General features: G+C 39.7%; 1 protein-coding gene across 1 annotated transcript in view; it reads left to right on the forward strand.

The window, feature by feature from the left end:
- sorcs3 (sortilin related VPS10 domain containing receptor 3) overlaps positions 1–17,247 on the forward strand; it is a 396,336-nt gene that overhangs the window by 268,953 nt on the left and 110,136 nt on the right. Inside the window, exons 5-8 of the mRNA XM_047365601.1 lie at positions 2,877–2,950; positions 9,019–9,083; positions 9,604–9,722; positions 17,007–17,096. Coding sequence (XP_047221557.1) covers positions 2,877–2,950; positions 9,019–9,083; positions 9,604–9,722; positions 17,007–17,096 — 348 coding nt within the window. The remainder of the gene's footprint in view (positions 1–2,876; positions 2,951–9,018; positions 9,084–9,603; positions 9,723–17,006; positions 17,097–17,247) is intronic.

Consider the following 17,247-nt stretch of genomic DNA (forward strand, 5'->3'; position numbering starts at 1 on the left):
CCCTTCAGCATGAAGTAAAAGCTTAACAACATAAAGGCTGCACCTCAGTCTATATTAGATACCTAACAGCATTTTGGGGATTGACCAATATAATTTTACAATGACAGTTGATTAACCAATGACCATCATTGATTGATGATGTCATGTCCAACAGATTATCTTTTTCAAAATAAATGAATGAGTAAAAAGACAATATTTTGAGAGGTACGGCTGGATCCAAGGTTTCCCAGCTGATTACCCAAAGCATCACAGTGCCTTCACTGGCTTGCCATCCTCCCATAATGCATCCTGGTGCCATGTGTTACCCAGGTAAGCTTTGCACTGTTGTGATTATGAATCTGAATATATTATTTAATATTAATACCATAATATTTTATCAAATAATATTTCGGTCTGTTAAGGGTTGTCCTGTGAATACCAGCCCAGTAAGGCGATGATATTAGGACAAAATAGAAAGGTGTGAGACGAGCTCTGACATTATTGAACAGCATAAACTCTGCACACATAGAATGAATTCACACAATTTCTTAAAATACAAGAATTTATTAACAAAAATAAGTCAACTCAAAGTCAAACATTTTTCAATCAACAAACTCTTTACTTTGCTAAAACAATCCAACTAAACTACCAAGCAGAATTAAAGAATAATGAAGACTAATGGACTATGTACAATATAAACAAGTTGATTAAAGATGATTGAAAATCATGACCAAAAGAGTGATGCAACATTACCATGCAATGTTTATGTTTGAGAACCAAGGATTATCTTGAAGAATCTGGAAGTGAAGTTAAGTTAGTCTTGGAACTAACTTAGGAAATAACCAGCATACCTTTAGACAACCAATCACAATGCAAGATCAGATAAAATATTATTTTAATAAAATAATGTTTTAAGAATGATCTGCTGAATAAAACCAACCTTCTGGATGACTAATTCTCAACGGTGTCTAATTAGCTGCCTTTATTTATTAAAATAATATTTAAAGAAATATTAAAGAAATAATAAAATATTTAAGGAAATATTTTGGAAAAGAACCAAATCTTTCTGAAGAAATGGGACTTAATGGTGTTTACTTAGTTATCAAGTTTAGTAAAATGCCACATGCACAGGACTATTATTCACTGGATTGAAAACTAACAACCTTTCTGGGTAAATATTCTTTAGCAGTAAGCACGTGTTCTTAGCTGTTAGCAGTTAAAGCTAACAAAAGAAGCTGAAAGCTTAGCACCAGAACCAAACACACCTTTAAATAAAGTTTGTCTTAACTTTCTTAAAACATCAGACAAATGTCCCTGCAGCCTTTATTCTGCGGTGCAGTTCTGGTGCTCAAATGTCTTTTGTTGGCATCTCTAGTGGAGGACAGAGGTCATCATTGGCCCCATACACAATAAACTATGATGAACTGTGTATTCTGACACCATTCGTCTGGAGCCAGCATGAACCTTCTCAGCAATTTGGGCTACAGACCAGAAAGATTCCACAATTTGGTCTTTGTCAAACTTGCTAAAAGTTGACTTCTGACACATCAACTTTAAAGACGAGATGTTCACCTGCAACTCAAAGTATCCCACCCACTAACAGGTGCCATGATGAAGACATAATGAGTGTTGTGAGAGGTCATAATGTTATGCCTTATTGGTGAATGTTTCTTGCTGATCTCAGCTACATGTAGTTGTAAATTTCTTTTGTGAAGTTACTTTTCAGCTAGATCAGCAGATAACAGATTTTATTTAATGCTGAAATAGTGTAGCTGCTCCCATTTAACAAGACTTTGCTTCTAGTGGTTTTCTTCAGGCTTTAACATGAACTAACTTACAACTCTTATTTTACTATTTAATATTTGTATTTCAATATTTTAATTGGCGATTATTATAAATGAACGTATTTATTTTAAATAAACATGCTCAATTATAAAGAGGTTTGCCATGGTCTAAGATATTAAGCATCTTAGAGCATGGCAAAACTGTGTAGAAAGTCAAAAATAGAATAAATGAAATAGAACATAATTATTGAAGCCTGGCTAATCAAAGGTTTAATGCTGCATTGTTCCCTTGGATAAATAAATTCTCTCCCTGGAGCAAATTGTACTGACGAGCCCTGGGCTATGAAATCAGTTGAAATCAGTTGGGCCGTGAACATGATCTGTCATTTGTGATTAAGCTTGATTTCTATATTAAATTCCTGTCTTTCTGTTGTTGGCTTAAATTAAACACATTTGCCTTTTGCATTTTTATTAATGCTGTGATTCAAACCTTTCAAGCAGGAACAGTTACTGTATTCCACAAATACCGACTCACCATCCTAGATGAATGCACAAAGGCTATAAGAAATATGTAAGCCGCTCCATCATCATCGATCAGTACAGTGCTGGGAAACACAAAGGGATCATTAATTGGTTGCCAGGGTGCCTGTAAATGTAATTAGTACATTGAAATCGGGCCACAGGCTACATAGTGTACAACTGCACCTCTGGTGAGCCATATATCACCTTTTGCATCCATTGTCTTCTGAACTGGTGCAGATAAAGTGGTTTTGTAGCTAGTATTTGACGCACTCATCAAACGAGATTCTTTGCTGTGCGAGCTGAAAAAATGAGATTCTTGTTCCTACCAGAGGGAAAAGAGATGCATATATTTGTCATAACCTGTTAGCTTGATTGGCCGGTTGTTAATGCTGGAAGCAATTTTGTTGTCATCTCCTTGGATGATGCTTTATTACTCCAGACTAACCTCCAGCCTGGAATTAACCGGCCACAACTCTTGCTCACTCATCACTGTTCCAAGTTTTGCATCAGCTGGTGTGATTAAAAGACTTGACAGATGTGGATGTATACATTGACACAGCTAACATCCCTGTGTCTATGATTTTCCTGCAGTTGTACAGCTCAGTTGACTTCGGGAGGAAATGGATGCTCATCCACGAACACGTCACCCCAAACAGATTCTACTGGTGAGTCATCTCTTCTCATGTCTCTGCTGCTACATTCCTCATCTCTGAAGTTAGGTTTGCTCAGAAATGTGCAAATGCTTTTGACTCTCAGGCTTTCTGACTGACAGTTATGGTGGTGAAATCCTGTAAATTTTTTTTGTTTGAAACAATGAGCCAGTGATTTACTTCCGCCTTCAGAACATGCTCTACAAGTGCGACTGGAAAGTATTCACACCCCTGCCCTTTATCCACAATTTGTTACCGTATAGATTTGATCTATATAAATTTTTTTGGCTCAAAGATCTATGCACAGCACAAAGCAAAAATAGCTTTTTGAAAAGATGTGCAGATGATTTTATTGTCTGAAGTCTGCTAGCCAGTGTTTCATAACTCTGCTAAGTAAACATAACCTATGGACTTCTATTGGTGTTTACTTAGTTATCAGATTTAGTAAAATAATGTTTAGGGACTATTATTTACTAGCTTGAAAACTAACAACCTTTCTCTTAAATATTCCCTTGCAGGCAAGCATGTGTTCTTAGCTTGTTAGCAGTGATAGCTAACAAAATAAGCTGATAGCTTAGCACCAGAATCAACCACACACCTTTAAAAATACCGTTAATAAAAGGGTTATGGCCGATCTTCTGTGTTTAAAATCACCTTTTAAACAAAGTTTATCTTAACACACGAACACAGAACACAAAGCTGAGCACGTGTGCTGCAGATAGCCTGCTAGCACCAAGACTGTGGAAATGGTGGTGGACCTTTGGAGAACACCACCCCCATACACCCCCCTCACCATCCTCAACAACACTGTTTCGGCCGTGGACCACTTCAGGTTCTTAGGAACCACCATCGTTGAGGACCTGAGATGGTCTTCACACATAGACACTGTTCGAAAGAAGGCCCAGCAGAGACTGTACTTCCTGAGGCAACTCAAGAAGTTCAACCTTCCACAGGAGCTGCTGGTCATCTTCTACACTGCCATCATTCAGTCTGTCCTGTCTTCATCCATCTCAGTGTGGTTTGGATCATCCACAAAACAGGACAGGTCCAGACTGCAACAAATAATCATGAATGCAGAGAGAATAATCAGGGCTGACCTTCCCTCCATCCAGGACTTATACTGGTCTAGAGTCAGGAAAACAGCTGCTAAAATCTCTGCAGACCCCACACACCCTGCACATAAACTGTTCAGAGCTTTACCTTCTGGCCGCTGCTACAGAGCACTGTTCACTAAAACCAGCCGCCACATAGACAGTTTCTTCCCCCAGGCTGTTTCTCTGATGAACATTCAATAGAGTACAAAACAACAGCATACGTATGTTGCAAATGCACCTTTTTATTTATATATGTGTATATTATACATTGTAAATATGTATATTCTGTAATACAAAAACAAAGAGCAAAGTGTACCGGAGTCAAATTCCTTGTTTGTATGTACGAACTTGGCAATAAAGCTGATGCTGATTTGGATTCTGATAGCAGAGTTCAACACAAACAAAACCAAACTTCATAAAATGAAAAACGTTTAGATCATTAGGGTTAGGGTTAGGGGGTTAGGGTTAGGGTTAGGGTAACCCTAAATATCTCTCTATTACTCTGCCCAAACACCTAACCTCGTATGAACCATGCTGAGGAGTTGTCCGGGCGACGACAACGTTTGAAGAAAGCTCTGTGATCAAAGTGTTAGCTTCCAGCTAACCTCCGGGACAGTGGCTGGGCAGCCCGTTCTGTCCACTGACCACACTGCACGTTAACGGCCATAACCACGATGATACGGTTGTCGTCCTTTCACACCGGGAAAAATCGCTCCACTCGGCTTTGTAGAGACAGCGTCTCTACTGGGGACTTCTCTGGAACACAGTTTGCTTCTGCAGGCCTCAGAGAAAAAGTAAAGCAATGCGTATACCTTAATTTCCCCTTTTTATGAATGCATACCGGGAACACAAACAGTTATTCATTCGTATTTAGCTCAGTGCATGATAATCGTATGACACCCTTGGATCTTTGAAGAGTTTATGTCTGTTTGCCAGCAAAGAGACATTATTGTGCTGTCTCTCCGGCCAGCCTTGCATGGAGTCCAGTTGGAAGAGGTAGGATGTAGCAAGAGCGGTGCTTTTATTTGGACAGTGATGTCACAGGAAGTCCGCAGTTTCCTGGCTGTACCGGAAGTAGTTTAATGCAATTTATTTTGAAAGTTCCAGAAAAGTTTGTACCGCATCTTTCATGTTGTTTCCATGGCTGTGGGTCCCAACGTTAGGAATGGTGTTGGCCTGGTTATAAGTGGTACCTGTTCTACTCCAGACATGATGATTGAAATTTAAGCCAAAAAGTTCCCTTTTGGTATTTTCAGACCAGAGAATTTAGTTTTTCCTGGTCTGACATCAATAAGGTGTGTTTCTACAAAACTTGCACCCGTTGACATATGTGATCAACTAAATTTAGCACAGGTGGATTCCAGTCAAATTGTTGGAACATCTAAAGATAATGACAGTGAAAACCAGGTGCACCTGAACTGAAGTATGAGTTTCATAGCAAAGGATAGGAGTACATACTGACTTTTAGTTATTTAAATCTTTTTTTTAAATACAGAAACATGACATAAATCATATTTTTACTTTGTCATATGGGCAGTTTTGTGTCAAATGTTTTGAAAAGTACAATAGTTTAGATTTTTTGAACAAGTCTAATAAGTTTAATCTCTTCATTTCTCAAGTACGTCTTCCTTATAGCAGGGCTTTTCTAAATAATTAGAGTTTTTAATTTTAACTAAAAGAGTCGAAGCAGTAGATACAGATTTCCTACAATACAGATTCGGAGGCCAGACTTATGACTAATACCAAACCAGGGACGTTCCTGTCGCTTCATATCCACTCAGCCTCCCGCTCACTCCCCCTTTGGTGCACCAACTCTGCCTGAAAGTGCACACTCATCACAAATGCTGGACTGAATGTCGTCCAGCTCATCGCTCCTCTCCCCCTCCCTCTCCGAGGTGCCTGGGCTATGCATTGGGATTGCCTTGGGTTTTATTTTTTTACTGCCCATAAATCTGCAGCTACTTCTAAGCCACTGTAGAGAAATCCTAAATATGTGCAAAATCCATCACTGACAGTACTCTTCGTCACCAAAGCCATTCCAAGGACCCTGAAGCTCTGGATGGGTCTGCAGCAATGGCCAGGCTAGACTCCAGTTGGGTGGATCAGACTCTGAGGGATATTACATAAATAAACTCACTGGGCAGTTTTTTTAAAATCTGCGATTTATTGATTCCATTTAAATCATCAATGAATAAAGTGAAAAAATGAGTGTTTTTAACAGGAAAAAGGGCGTTGTTTTTTATCATATATATATCATACTTAGGCTATCATCATAAACACAGTTTGAATGGTTTGAATGTGTGTCTGGGACCTTTGTCCTCCTGGAACATCCAGCTAATACAAACCTTCAACCTAGTTCTTCATTTCAGGTCAATTTACAGTCCTCCTTTTCAGTATTCCATCCACTTTGTCCAATCCACAGCAGCAAACAGGCCCATAGCATGATGCAACCACCAGCATCTGGGAAGGTGCACATTTCCATTAAGCTTGAAGCTGTTGGTTTTTGAACTGTGCTTCTTACTTGTCTGGCACACCCCTGGTCCAAGGTGATTATAAACTGGTTTTACTGTGAACAGTGACACTGGTGTCAAACCAGACAAATAAATACCCTTCTCCCAAAGATTCGACCCATGATTGTGACCCAGATGTAAGAGTGTTACTAAGACGTAACTGACAAATTGAATAAAAACTTCCCTAGGAGTGATTTTCTATCCAGCAAGTGTTAATCCGCAGAACAAAACGCCCTCTTGTAGGTGCTGGTATTTCCTGCTTTCTAAATTAGGCTCTCTATTAATTCAGTTCCATTCAGTTTTATTTATATAGCACCAATTCACAACACATGTTGTCTCAAGGCTCTTCACAACAGTCAGATTCATACATTCCAATTAATCGTAACCATTGAACAGTGCAGTCAGATTCAGTTATTTATTCAAATTGGATAAAAAGTTTTTCTATCTGAGGAAAGCCAGCAGATTGCATCCAGTCAGTGACTTGTAGCAGTTATTCATCCTGGATGAGCATGTAGAGACAGTGGACAGTCACTGGTGTTGACTTTGCAGCAATCCCTCATACTGAGCATGCATGTAGCGACAGTGGAGATGAAAAACTCCCTTTAAACAAGAAGAAACCTCCAGCAGAACCAGAACCAGGCTCAGTGTGAGCGGCCATCTGCCACAACCGACTGGGGGTTTGAGAGAACAGAGCAGAGACACAAAGAGAACAAAGAAGCACTGATCGAGGAGTACTTTCTATGGGAAGGAAAAGTAAATGTTAATGGATGTAGCTCCTTTAGTCGTTTCATCTAGAAAGAAAGAACAGATAAACTCTGATCCAGTTTTCAAGGTTAGAGTCTGAAAGAGAGCACATAGAGTTAGTCACAGTAGAAGCTCAGTCAGTAGCTATGTCTAGGAGAGAGAAAGGGTTAAACACTGAAAGACAGGGCCAAGTGGATCATCGGTAGAGGGTGAGCATTAAGTTGTTGCCAGCAGAAGCTTGGACGATTCCCCTCTCCAGAAAGGTGTCACAGGTAGACACAGAGTCAGGCCAGGTGTATCTTCTAGGAAGAGAAAAGACAGAACAAGGTTAAAAGCTGAAATAACAGCAAATAATGTAAAATTGGAGAGTAGTGTGAGAATGTAGCGAAGAGGGTGAAAGTGATCATTATGTCCTCCAGCAGCCTAAGCCTATAGCAGCATAACTACACAGAACGTTTCAGCACAGATTATTTAGTTAAATGGCGCTTATTTACAACAATGTCGTCTCAAGAAACCTGACAAAGGGTCCCACTGATGGTCATTGTTATACTAAAAACCACAATGATAGGGATACCTCTCTCTGTCAGACTGATTATAACCATTGGAAAAGAGAAGGGGTCATACAGGTAGCCGAAATGGAGGGTGTGTTTGCACCTCAACCATAACTGAGCCAGTTTAGGCTAAACCTGACTCCCCCTTACTCCAACCAACAGGGAGGGAAGAAGGCTCCCTCCCTGATAAACTAAGCCACTCTAACTATAAGCTTTATCAAAAAGGAAAGTTTTAAGCCTAGCCTTAAAAGTAGACAGGGTGTCTGCCTCACGGACTAAAACTGGGAGCTGGTTCCACAGGAGAGGAGCCTGATAACTAAAGGATCTGCCTCCCATTCTACTTCTAGAGACTCTAGGAACCACCAGTAAACCTGCAGTCTGAGAACGAAGTGCTCTGTTAGGAACATATGGACCAATCAGATCTCTGATGTATGATGGAGCTAGATCATTAAAGGCTTTACATGTGAGGAGGAGAATTTTAAATTCTATTCTGGATTTAACAGGGAGCCAATGAAGGGAAGCTAAAATAGGAGAAATATGATCTCTCTTTTTAATTTTCATCAGAACTCTTACTGCAGCATTTTGAATCAGCTGAAGGCTTTTAACTGCATTTTGTGGACATCCTGATAGTAAAGAATTACAATAGTCCAGCCTTGAAGTAACAAATGCATGGACTAGTTTTTCAGTGTCACTCCTGGATAGGATATTTCAAATTTTGGCAATGTTCCGGAGGTGGAAGAAGGAAATCCTAGAAACCTGTTTAATATGGGATTTAAATGACATGTCCTGGTCAAAAATAACACCAAGGTTACCATCTTTTGCTTAGAAAATTACGCATTGTTTTACTGTTGACTGGACATTTTTCTTTTATGGTTAATTTGCATAATTACAAATCCTAGAATACTAAACTAAGCAACAGTAAATTAAGGCATAAAGAAAGTAGTAGGCATAAATTGTTTATTTTTTTCATAGAAAAGGGTATAAATCTGTAATTCAAATGAGCAGGCATTCATTTTTAGTACTCAATTTAATTCTGCTCTGTTAAAGGTGTTCAAGCCTCTGCCAGTCTTTGCTGCTTTTTTCTACTCTAACCTGATTCTTCTTGATTTTTTCTCATCTATAGCATATTAATTATTGAAATTATGCATATGCATTCTCGCTTTCTTCCCTGTTTTCCATGTCAGGTCTGTTTCCGGCCTGGACAAAGAGCCAGACCTGGTCCACATGGAGGCTCATACACCAGATGGAAGTAAGTGATTTTTAGCTCTCTAAAAGAAATCATGAGCCAGTCTTTACAGGAAATAATTAACCAGGAGAAAAATTTTGGTCCAACATTAAACCCTGGGCTTAGGTCTTAATGAACATGGCCTCTCTTTCTTTCTTTTTCCCTTGTCGAATGTCAGCTCCTTAACTCTGAATGGAAGCATCATTGAAGTACAAAAAGTGAGAAAGTTATTACATCATACTTAGAGATGCAAGCTTTTTGCTTGATTGACAGGATGCTTGTCGGTGATACCCGTGCAATGAGAATAACTTGGTGCTATAAAAAGAAGCAAATTAACTGAGAAAATGTCACAATGTGTGGATGGGAGGAGAACAAACAGTAAAATACAAGAACACTTGTACGATATGATTGAAAACGGTGGCGTACGAAGATTCTTCATCTTATCTTGAACAGGTGAAACATTGTTCTGCCTTTGTTTATTAAAATGCATGAGAGGAATAACAACTTTAATGGCTCTCATTCTTCCTATGTGTGTGCCTGACAGATGTCCAGTACGTCACATGCAGAGCTCAGATGTGCTCCGAAGCCAACAGGAATTATCCATTCCGTGGATACATCGACATCAGCTCCCTAGTGGTTCAAGATGACTATATCTTCATACAGGTAAAGCTCTAAACTGCCTGTCTATTATACATCCTGATGCCTGATGTGGCTAAGCTCAGTTCCTTATCAAATTGTCATACCCTTTGAACTTTTCCACATTTTGTCACATTAAAACCACAAGCTTCAGAATATCTTTTTGGGATTTTATGTGATAATTATAAGTGGAGGGATGTTCTTTTTACAAATAAAAATCTAGAAACTGTGGCACTCATTTGTATTAAATCATCCTTGACTCGGTTGTTTGTATAACCACATTTTGCTCCAAAAACAGCAGCAAATCTTTTAGTGTATGTCTCTATCATCTTTGTACATAGAGATGGAAATTTGTTCTTTGCAAAAGAGCTGAAGCTCAGTTGGATTGGATGGAGAGCATCAGTGAACATCTAATTCCAGCTCTTGCTGCAGGCTCTCAATTGGATACAGGTCTGGACTCTGACTAGGCCATTCTAGCATGATGTAAAACAAGGGTGTCCAAGCCGAATCGAGGAAAGCTACTATCCTGCGATATTTAGATGCATCCATTCTTCAACACACCTGAATTAAATGAATGCACAGCCAACCATTTAAAATCAATAAAGAACTCTTAGAGGCTGCCATTCTCTCATGCATTTTAAAGACAGCGTTTTTTCCATGGTGATCTGAAGTTCTAACTTAACCCTACAAATTAGTTTGCTGGATTGTTGGTTCAGGTCTAAACTGCAGTGCAAAGATAACAAAAAAGCAACAGTATAACAATGCAGCAGTTGCTTTTTAGTTTAGGACTTTAGAATGTAAATAACAGTAATAAATGTTATTTTAAGTCTCAGATTCCCTTCTCTTCCACTTCACTGGACTTCATGTTGCACACTGAGCACTGCAGGCCTGTGTAGAGACCATTAAAGGAGCAGATGCTTAACATTTAAAAACAGACCCCAAGATTACAGAATGGCAACAAATGCCAAAGATTTATGACATTATGACATTTACCATGACCTGTTGAATTTATGCAAACAACTGCGAATTTAATGTAAACATTACCCAAAATCTTTCACATTTGTTTAGAATTCAAACTACTAAACTGACCATTTTAATGGAGCATTTTTAAGCATGCATTTTTCAGAGCTAAAATTGCCCAAGTAAGCAAATAAGAAAATTATAATTATATATATGTATATATATATATATATATATATATATATATATATATACACAGGGGTTGGACAATGAAACTAGAACACCTGTCATTTTAGTGTGGGAGGTTTCATGGCTAAATTGGACCAGCCTGGTAGCCAGTCTTCATTGATTGCACATTGCACCAGTAAGAGCAGAGTGTGAAGGTTCAATTAGCAGGGTAAGAGCACAGTTTTGTTCAAAATATTGAAATGCCAACAACATTATAGGTGACATACCAGAGTTCAAAAGAGGACAAATTGTTGGTGCACGTCTGGCTGGCGCATCTGTGACCAAGACAGCAAGTCTTTGTGATGTATCAAGAGCCACGGTATCCAGGGTAATGTCAGCATACCACCAAGAAGGACGAACCACATCCAACAGGATTAACTGTGGACGCAAGAGGAAGTTGTCTGAAAGGGATGTTCGGGTGCTAACCCGGATTGTATCCAAAAAACATAAAACCACGGCTGCCCAAATCACGGCAGAATTAAATGTGCACCTCAACTCTCCTGTTTCCACCAGAACTGTCCATCGGGAGCTCCACAGGGTCAATATACACGGCCAGGCTGCTATAGACAAACCTTTGGTCACTCATGCCAATGCCAAACATCGGTTTCAATGGTGCAAGGAGCGCAAATCTTGGGCTGTGGACAATGTGAAACATGTATTGTTCTCTGATGAGTCCACCTTTACTGTTTTCCCCACATCCGGGAGAGTTACGGTGTGGAGAAGCCCCAAAGAAGCGTACCACCCAGACTGTTGCATGCCCAGAGTGAAGCATGGGGGTGGATCAGTGATGGTTTGTGCTGCCATATCATGGCATTCCCTTGGCCCAATACTTGTGCTAGATGGGCGCGCGTCACTGCCAAGGACAACTGAACCATTCTTGAGGACCATGTGCATCCAATGGTTCAAACATTGTATCCTGAAGGCGGTGCCGTGTATCAGGATGACAATGCACCAATACACACAGCAAGACTGGTGAAAGATTGGTTTGATGAACATGAAAGTGAAGTTGAACATCTCCCATGGCCTGCACAGTCACCAGATCTAAATATTATTGACCCACTTTGGGGTGTTTTGGAGGAGCGAGTCAGGAAACGTTTTTCTCCACCAGTATCATGTAGTGACCTGGCCACTATCCTGCAAGAAGAATGGCTTAAAATCCCTCTGACCACTGTGCAGGACTTGTATATGTCATTCCCAAGACGAGCTGACGCTGTATTGGCTGCAAAAAGAGGCCCTACACCATACTAATTAATTATTGTGGTCTAGAACCAGGTGTTTCAGTTTCATTGTCCAACCCCTATATATATATAATAAAACGGCCATAGATCAAGTGTTTTTGAGCTCTTCAAAAAAACTCTCAACAGACATCGAAGCACAACATTTCTGGTTTCTAATTGGATTATCAGTCTGGTTTTGTGGACAACTTGCATATCTATCTTTATTTTTCCTGTATACTCTGAAATTCATAGAACATAATTTGCACAATTGGAAACATTATTTAGGCAAGACGTGTTGAAGACAACTTGTTAAAGTTTACAGTTAGCATCAAAAAGTGAAGGAAAGTGGATTTAAGTGACTAAATGTGGTATGATTGTTGGTGCTTGAAGGCCTGGTCTGAATATTTCAGAAACTGATAATCTACTGGGATTTTTAGTTGGAGCCATCATTCTGGTGTACAGAGAACAGTCAGAAAAAGAGAAAATATCCAGTGAGCAGTAGTTGTGTGGGTGAAAATGCAGTGTTGATGTCAGAGGTAAGTGGACATACTGCTTTGCGATGTGGAATATCATCTATGAATGTCCAATACATCAAACTTTGAAGTGGGAAAATCTGGTGTGTGGTCAGATGAGTCTTGACTTCAGCTGTGACATTCGGAGGGTCAGGTCAAAGTTTAGTGTAAACAATGAGTGTTAATGGTTCCAGCTGGTGGAAGAAGTGTAATGATGTGAAAGACATGTTTTTGGTTCAACAGGATTCATTTCAGCCTCTTATGGGCAAGATCTTGTTTTTTTGATTATTATCTACAGGTCCTTCTCAAAATATTAGCATATTGTGATAAAGTTCATTATTTTCCATAATGTCATGATGAAAATTTAACATTCATATATTTTAGATTCATTGCACACTAACTGAAATATTTCAGGTCTTTTATTGTCTTAATACGGATGATTTTGGCATACAGCTCATGAAAACCCAAAATTCCTATCTCACAAAATTAGCATATTTCATCCGACCAATAAAAGAAAAGTGTTTTTAATACAAAAAACGTCAACCTTCAAATAATCATGTACAGTTATGCACTCAATACTTGGTCGGGAATCCTTTTGCAGAAATGACTGCTTCAATGCGGCGTGGCATGGAGGCAATCAGCCTGTGGCACTGCTGAGGTCTTATGGAGGCCCAGGATGCTTCGATAGCGGCCTTTAGCTCATCCAGAGTGTTGGGTCTTGAGTCTCTCAATGTTCTCTTCACAATATCCCACAGATTCTCTATGGGGTTCAGGTCAGGAGAGTTGGCAGGCCAATTGAGCACAGTGATACCATGGTCAGTAAACCATTAACCAGTGGTTTTGGCACTGTGAGCAGGTGCCAGGTCGTGCTGAAAAATGAAATCTTCATCTCCATAAAGCTTTTCAGCAGATGGGAAGCATGAAGTGCTCCAAAATCTCCTGATAGCTAGCTGCATTGACCCTGCCCTTGATAAAACACAGTGGACCAACACCAGCAGCTGACACGGCACCCCAGACCATCACTGACTGTGGGTACTTGACACTGGACTTCTGGCATTTTGGCATTTCCTTCTCCCCAGTCTTCCTCCAGACTCTGGCACCTTGATTTCCGAATGACATGCAGAATTTGCTTTCATCCGAAAAAAGTACTTTGGACCACTGAGCAACAGTCCAGTGCTGCTTCTCTGTAGCCCAGGTCAGGCGCTTCTGCCGCTGTTACTGGTTCAAAAGTGGCTTGACCTGGGGAATGCGGCACATGTAGCCCATTTCCTGCACACGCCTGTGCACGGTGGCTCTGGATGTTTCTACTCCAGACTCAGTCCACTGCTTCCGCAGGTCCCCCAAGGTCTGGAATCGGCCCTTCTCCACAATCTTCCTCAGGGTCCGGTCACCTCTTCTCGTTGTGCAGCGTTTTCTGCCACACTTTTTCCTTCCCACAGACTTCCCACTGAGGTGCCTTGATACACCACTCTGGAAACAGCCTATTCGTTCAGAAATTTCTTTCTGTGTCTTACCCTCTTGCTTGAGGGTGTCAGTAGTGGCCTTCTGGACAGCAGTCAGGTCGGCAGTCTTACCCATGATTGGGGTTTTGAGTGATGAACCAGGCTGGGAGTTTTAAAGGCCTCAGGAATCTTTTGTAGGTGTTTAGAGTTAACTCGTTGATTCAGATGATTAGGTTCATAGCTCGTTTAGAGACCCTTTTAATGATATGCTAATTTTGTGAGATAGGAATTTTGGGTTTTCATGAGCTGTATGCCAAAATCATCCGTATTAAGACAATAAAAGACCTGAAATATTTCAGTTAGTGTGCCATGAATCTAAAATATATGAATGTTAAATTTTCATCATGACATTATGGAAAATAATTAACTTTATCACAATGTGCTAATATTTTGAGAAGGACCTGTACATTCTGTGACCTTAGGTGAGGGTTTCCCTAAAGTCTATTGTATACAATATAAAGTTTTCTTACTTTGATATAATAAATTGTAGCTCTTTGAAGGTAATCTGGATGCCAGCTTAGTGTTGCCTTTTATGCAGTTGTTTAACATTGATTGTACGTCTGTTGCAGTTTGAACCGAGAAATGCTTTTCAGTGAAAAGCAGGAGTTTCTTCAAAGTCTTGTTAGCTGGAACTTTACTCACACACCCTCCACTTTAGAGAAATAAATGAAGCTGTTCTGTAAAGATCCTTCATTCTTGTTTGACCTCTCCTGAGTCTTTTAAGTGAACTCACAGGCGTCTGACCCAGACCTGTTTCAGTCCAATTGCCTCCACATTTTAACACGAGTGCGTCACAGACGAAAGATCCTACAAGGGATGGGGGGGTCAAAAAAAATCAATCACACCAATTCCTCTTAAAGTTCAAAATGCTGCTGGTTATCAGGCCATCGATCTGCGGCTCCCTCACTCGATTACATGTGGGAATGTTCTGTGGTGCTCACAGCTCGGCTGCTGAATTTCCTCTCAAAGCTTGTTTTCTCTCCTCTGAGCAGCACAGAGCACTTACAAGATCAGTAACAAAATCAACCCCGTCGTGCAACATGGATGCTCACATCGCTACTCCTCTGCAAGCTGTGAAATTGAAGGTTTTTCTCTAATGAATTTTATGTCGTTATCGATCAGGGGGAAAATTGGGTTATGAAACTACACAATCATTTTGTTTAGTGTATCTCTATGTGTACAAATGGTTGTCCTTTGTTGCTCCAAGGCTAATGACACTTCTCCAACACCCACCTTCCCAAACAGACTCCTAACAGCCTGTAGTGTTTGCAAAAGGTCTGCAACATGAAGGATGACTTTCCCTCCTAAAACTGCAGATGAGGCTTGGTTAGGCAACTTAAAGATTTCTCCTTACAAAGAATAATGAGACTATTGATTGTCCTACGAGATATTTACCAAAGTCCACTTTGAAACCACCAGGTTCACTGACACCTGGGGAGTTTTAGAACCTGCTAAGAAAGATTAATAAAACAGCAGACTTACACCCATCACTTTCATTGACTGACAATATGATGACCTGTTAGTGAGGAGATTAAACACAAGTTCACAAACTAGATTCAGCACCAGAGTTCTGTTTTAGCGAGATTCTAGATATCACTTTTTGTTTTCATAAAATCTTAACAGAATCATTGAAAGAAAGAGAATGTCACTTTAACAGACTGAAACCTGAAACAGAACCAAACTCCACTACTGGTTACTGTGAGAGAACAGAAAACAACAATCATTTTAAAAAGAATGAATACATCACAGGTAATAAAAGACAGTAATTTGACATTACTGAAAAGAATCCTGAACAATGATCCAGAACAAGTAACGACAGAGTATATATGAATAACATCTGCAAATTGAACTCTCGATAAAAGGTCTGACTGTACTTTAGTCTCTAAAACTACTGCCAATGTATGCGAGGCATCCCGGTTACAGATTCCCTTGACAAAATGCGGTTAAGCTGCCTTCATTTGGAGCACTCGGCATGGAGAGGTGACTAATTCTTCATCAGAGCAGATGGCGATTCTGCTTAGTGTGGTATAAGATAAATTGATGTTGTTATTGGGTAATTTCCACAACATTTGTGTAGCGCTTCGATTCTGCTGCCATGGCGAATATATGATGACATATACAGGATCCACCAAACAAATGGTGAGACCCTGAGGTTCTCAAACCAGACCCCCTACCCAACCCCATTAAACCTATTTTCTCTTTTATGAACAGACATACAGTACTGTGCAAAAGGTTTAGGCAGGTGTGAAAAAATGCTGTAAACAAAGAATGCTTTCAAAAATGTGTTAATCATTTATTTTTATCAATTAACAAAATGTAGTGAATAAACAAAGGAGAAATCTAAATCAACTCAATATTTGGTGTGACCACCCTTTGCCTTCCAAACACCATCAGTTCTTCTAGGTACTTGCACACAGTTTTTGAAGGAACTCAGCTGGTAGGTTGTTCCAAACATCTTGGGCAACTAACCACAGATCTTCTGTGGTTGTCGGCTTCCTCACATCCTTCTGTCTCTTCATGTAATCCCAGACACACTCCATGATGTTGAGATCAGGGCTCTGTGGGACCAGACCATCACTTCCAGTAAATCTAGTTCTTCTTTATGCTGAAAGTAGTTCTTAATGAGTTTGGCTATATGTTTGGGTTCGCTCACATTTTGTAAATTGATGAAAATAAACAGTCATCGTTTATATTTCTGAAAGCATTCTTTGTTCACAGCATTTTTTCACACCTGCCTAACACTTTTCCACATTACTGTATTTATCACAATTAACCAAGGTCTGAAACAAAAATTATGAGAAAAAACAGATATGAGTACAAACACTGTCTACATAATTATAACTGTCTAACTAAAGAGCAAATGATAATTTGTTGTGTTTCATTGCCCTAAAGGTTCCCACATCTGGACGAGCAACTTATTATGTCTCCTACAAGAGAGAAGCCTTCATACAAATCAAACTGCCCAAGTATTCCCTGCCGAAGGTAAGTTGTAGCACATTTTCACTTGTCGAACTCATAGAAAGTTTTTCATTTCTAAATGTCAGAAGAAATTAATTATGCAGTTAATTAGGTTTGTCCACATTTCTCAGCATTGAACGTTTACACTTTCAAAGGAAAGAACCGATGTCAAAGA

The sequence above is a fragment of the Girardinichthys multiradiatus genome, chromosome 5 (assembly GCF_021462225.1).
Source record: "Girardinichthys multiradiatus isolate DD_20200921_A chromosome 5, DD_fGirMul_XY1, whole genome shotgun sequence".
In the NCBI taxonomy this organism is placed as follows: domain Eukaryota; kingdom Metazoa; phylum Chordata; class Actinopteri; order Cyprinodontiformes; family Goodeidae; genus Girardinichthys; species Girardinichthys multiradiatus.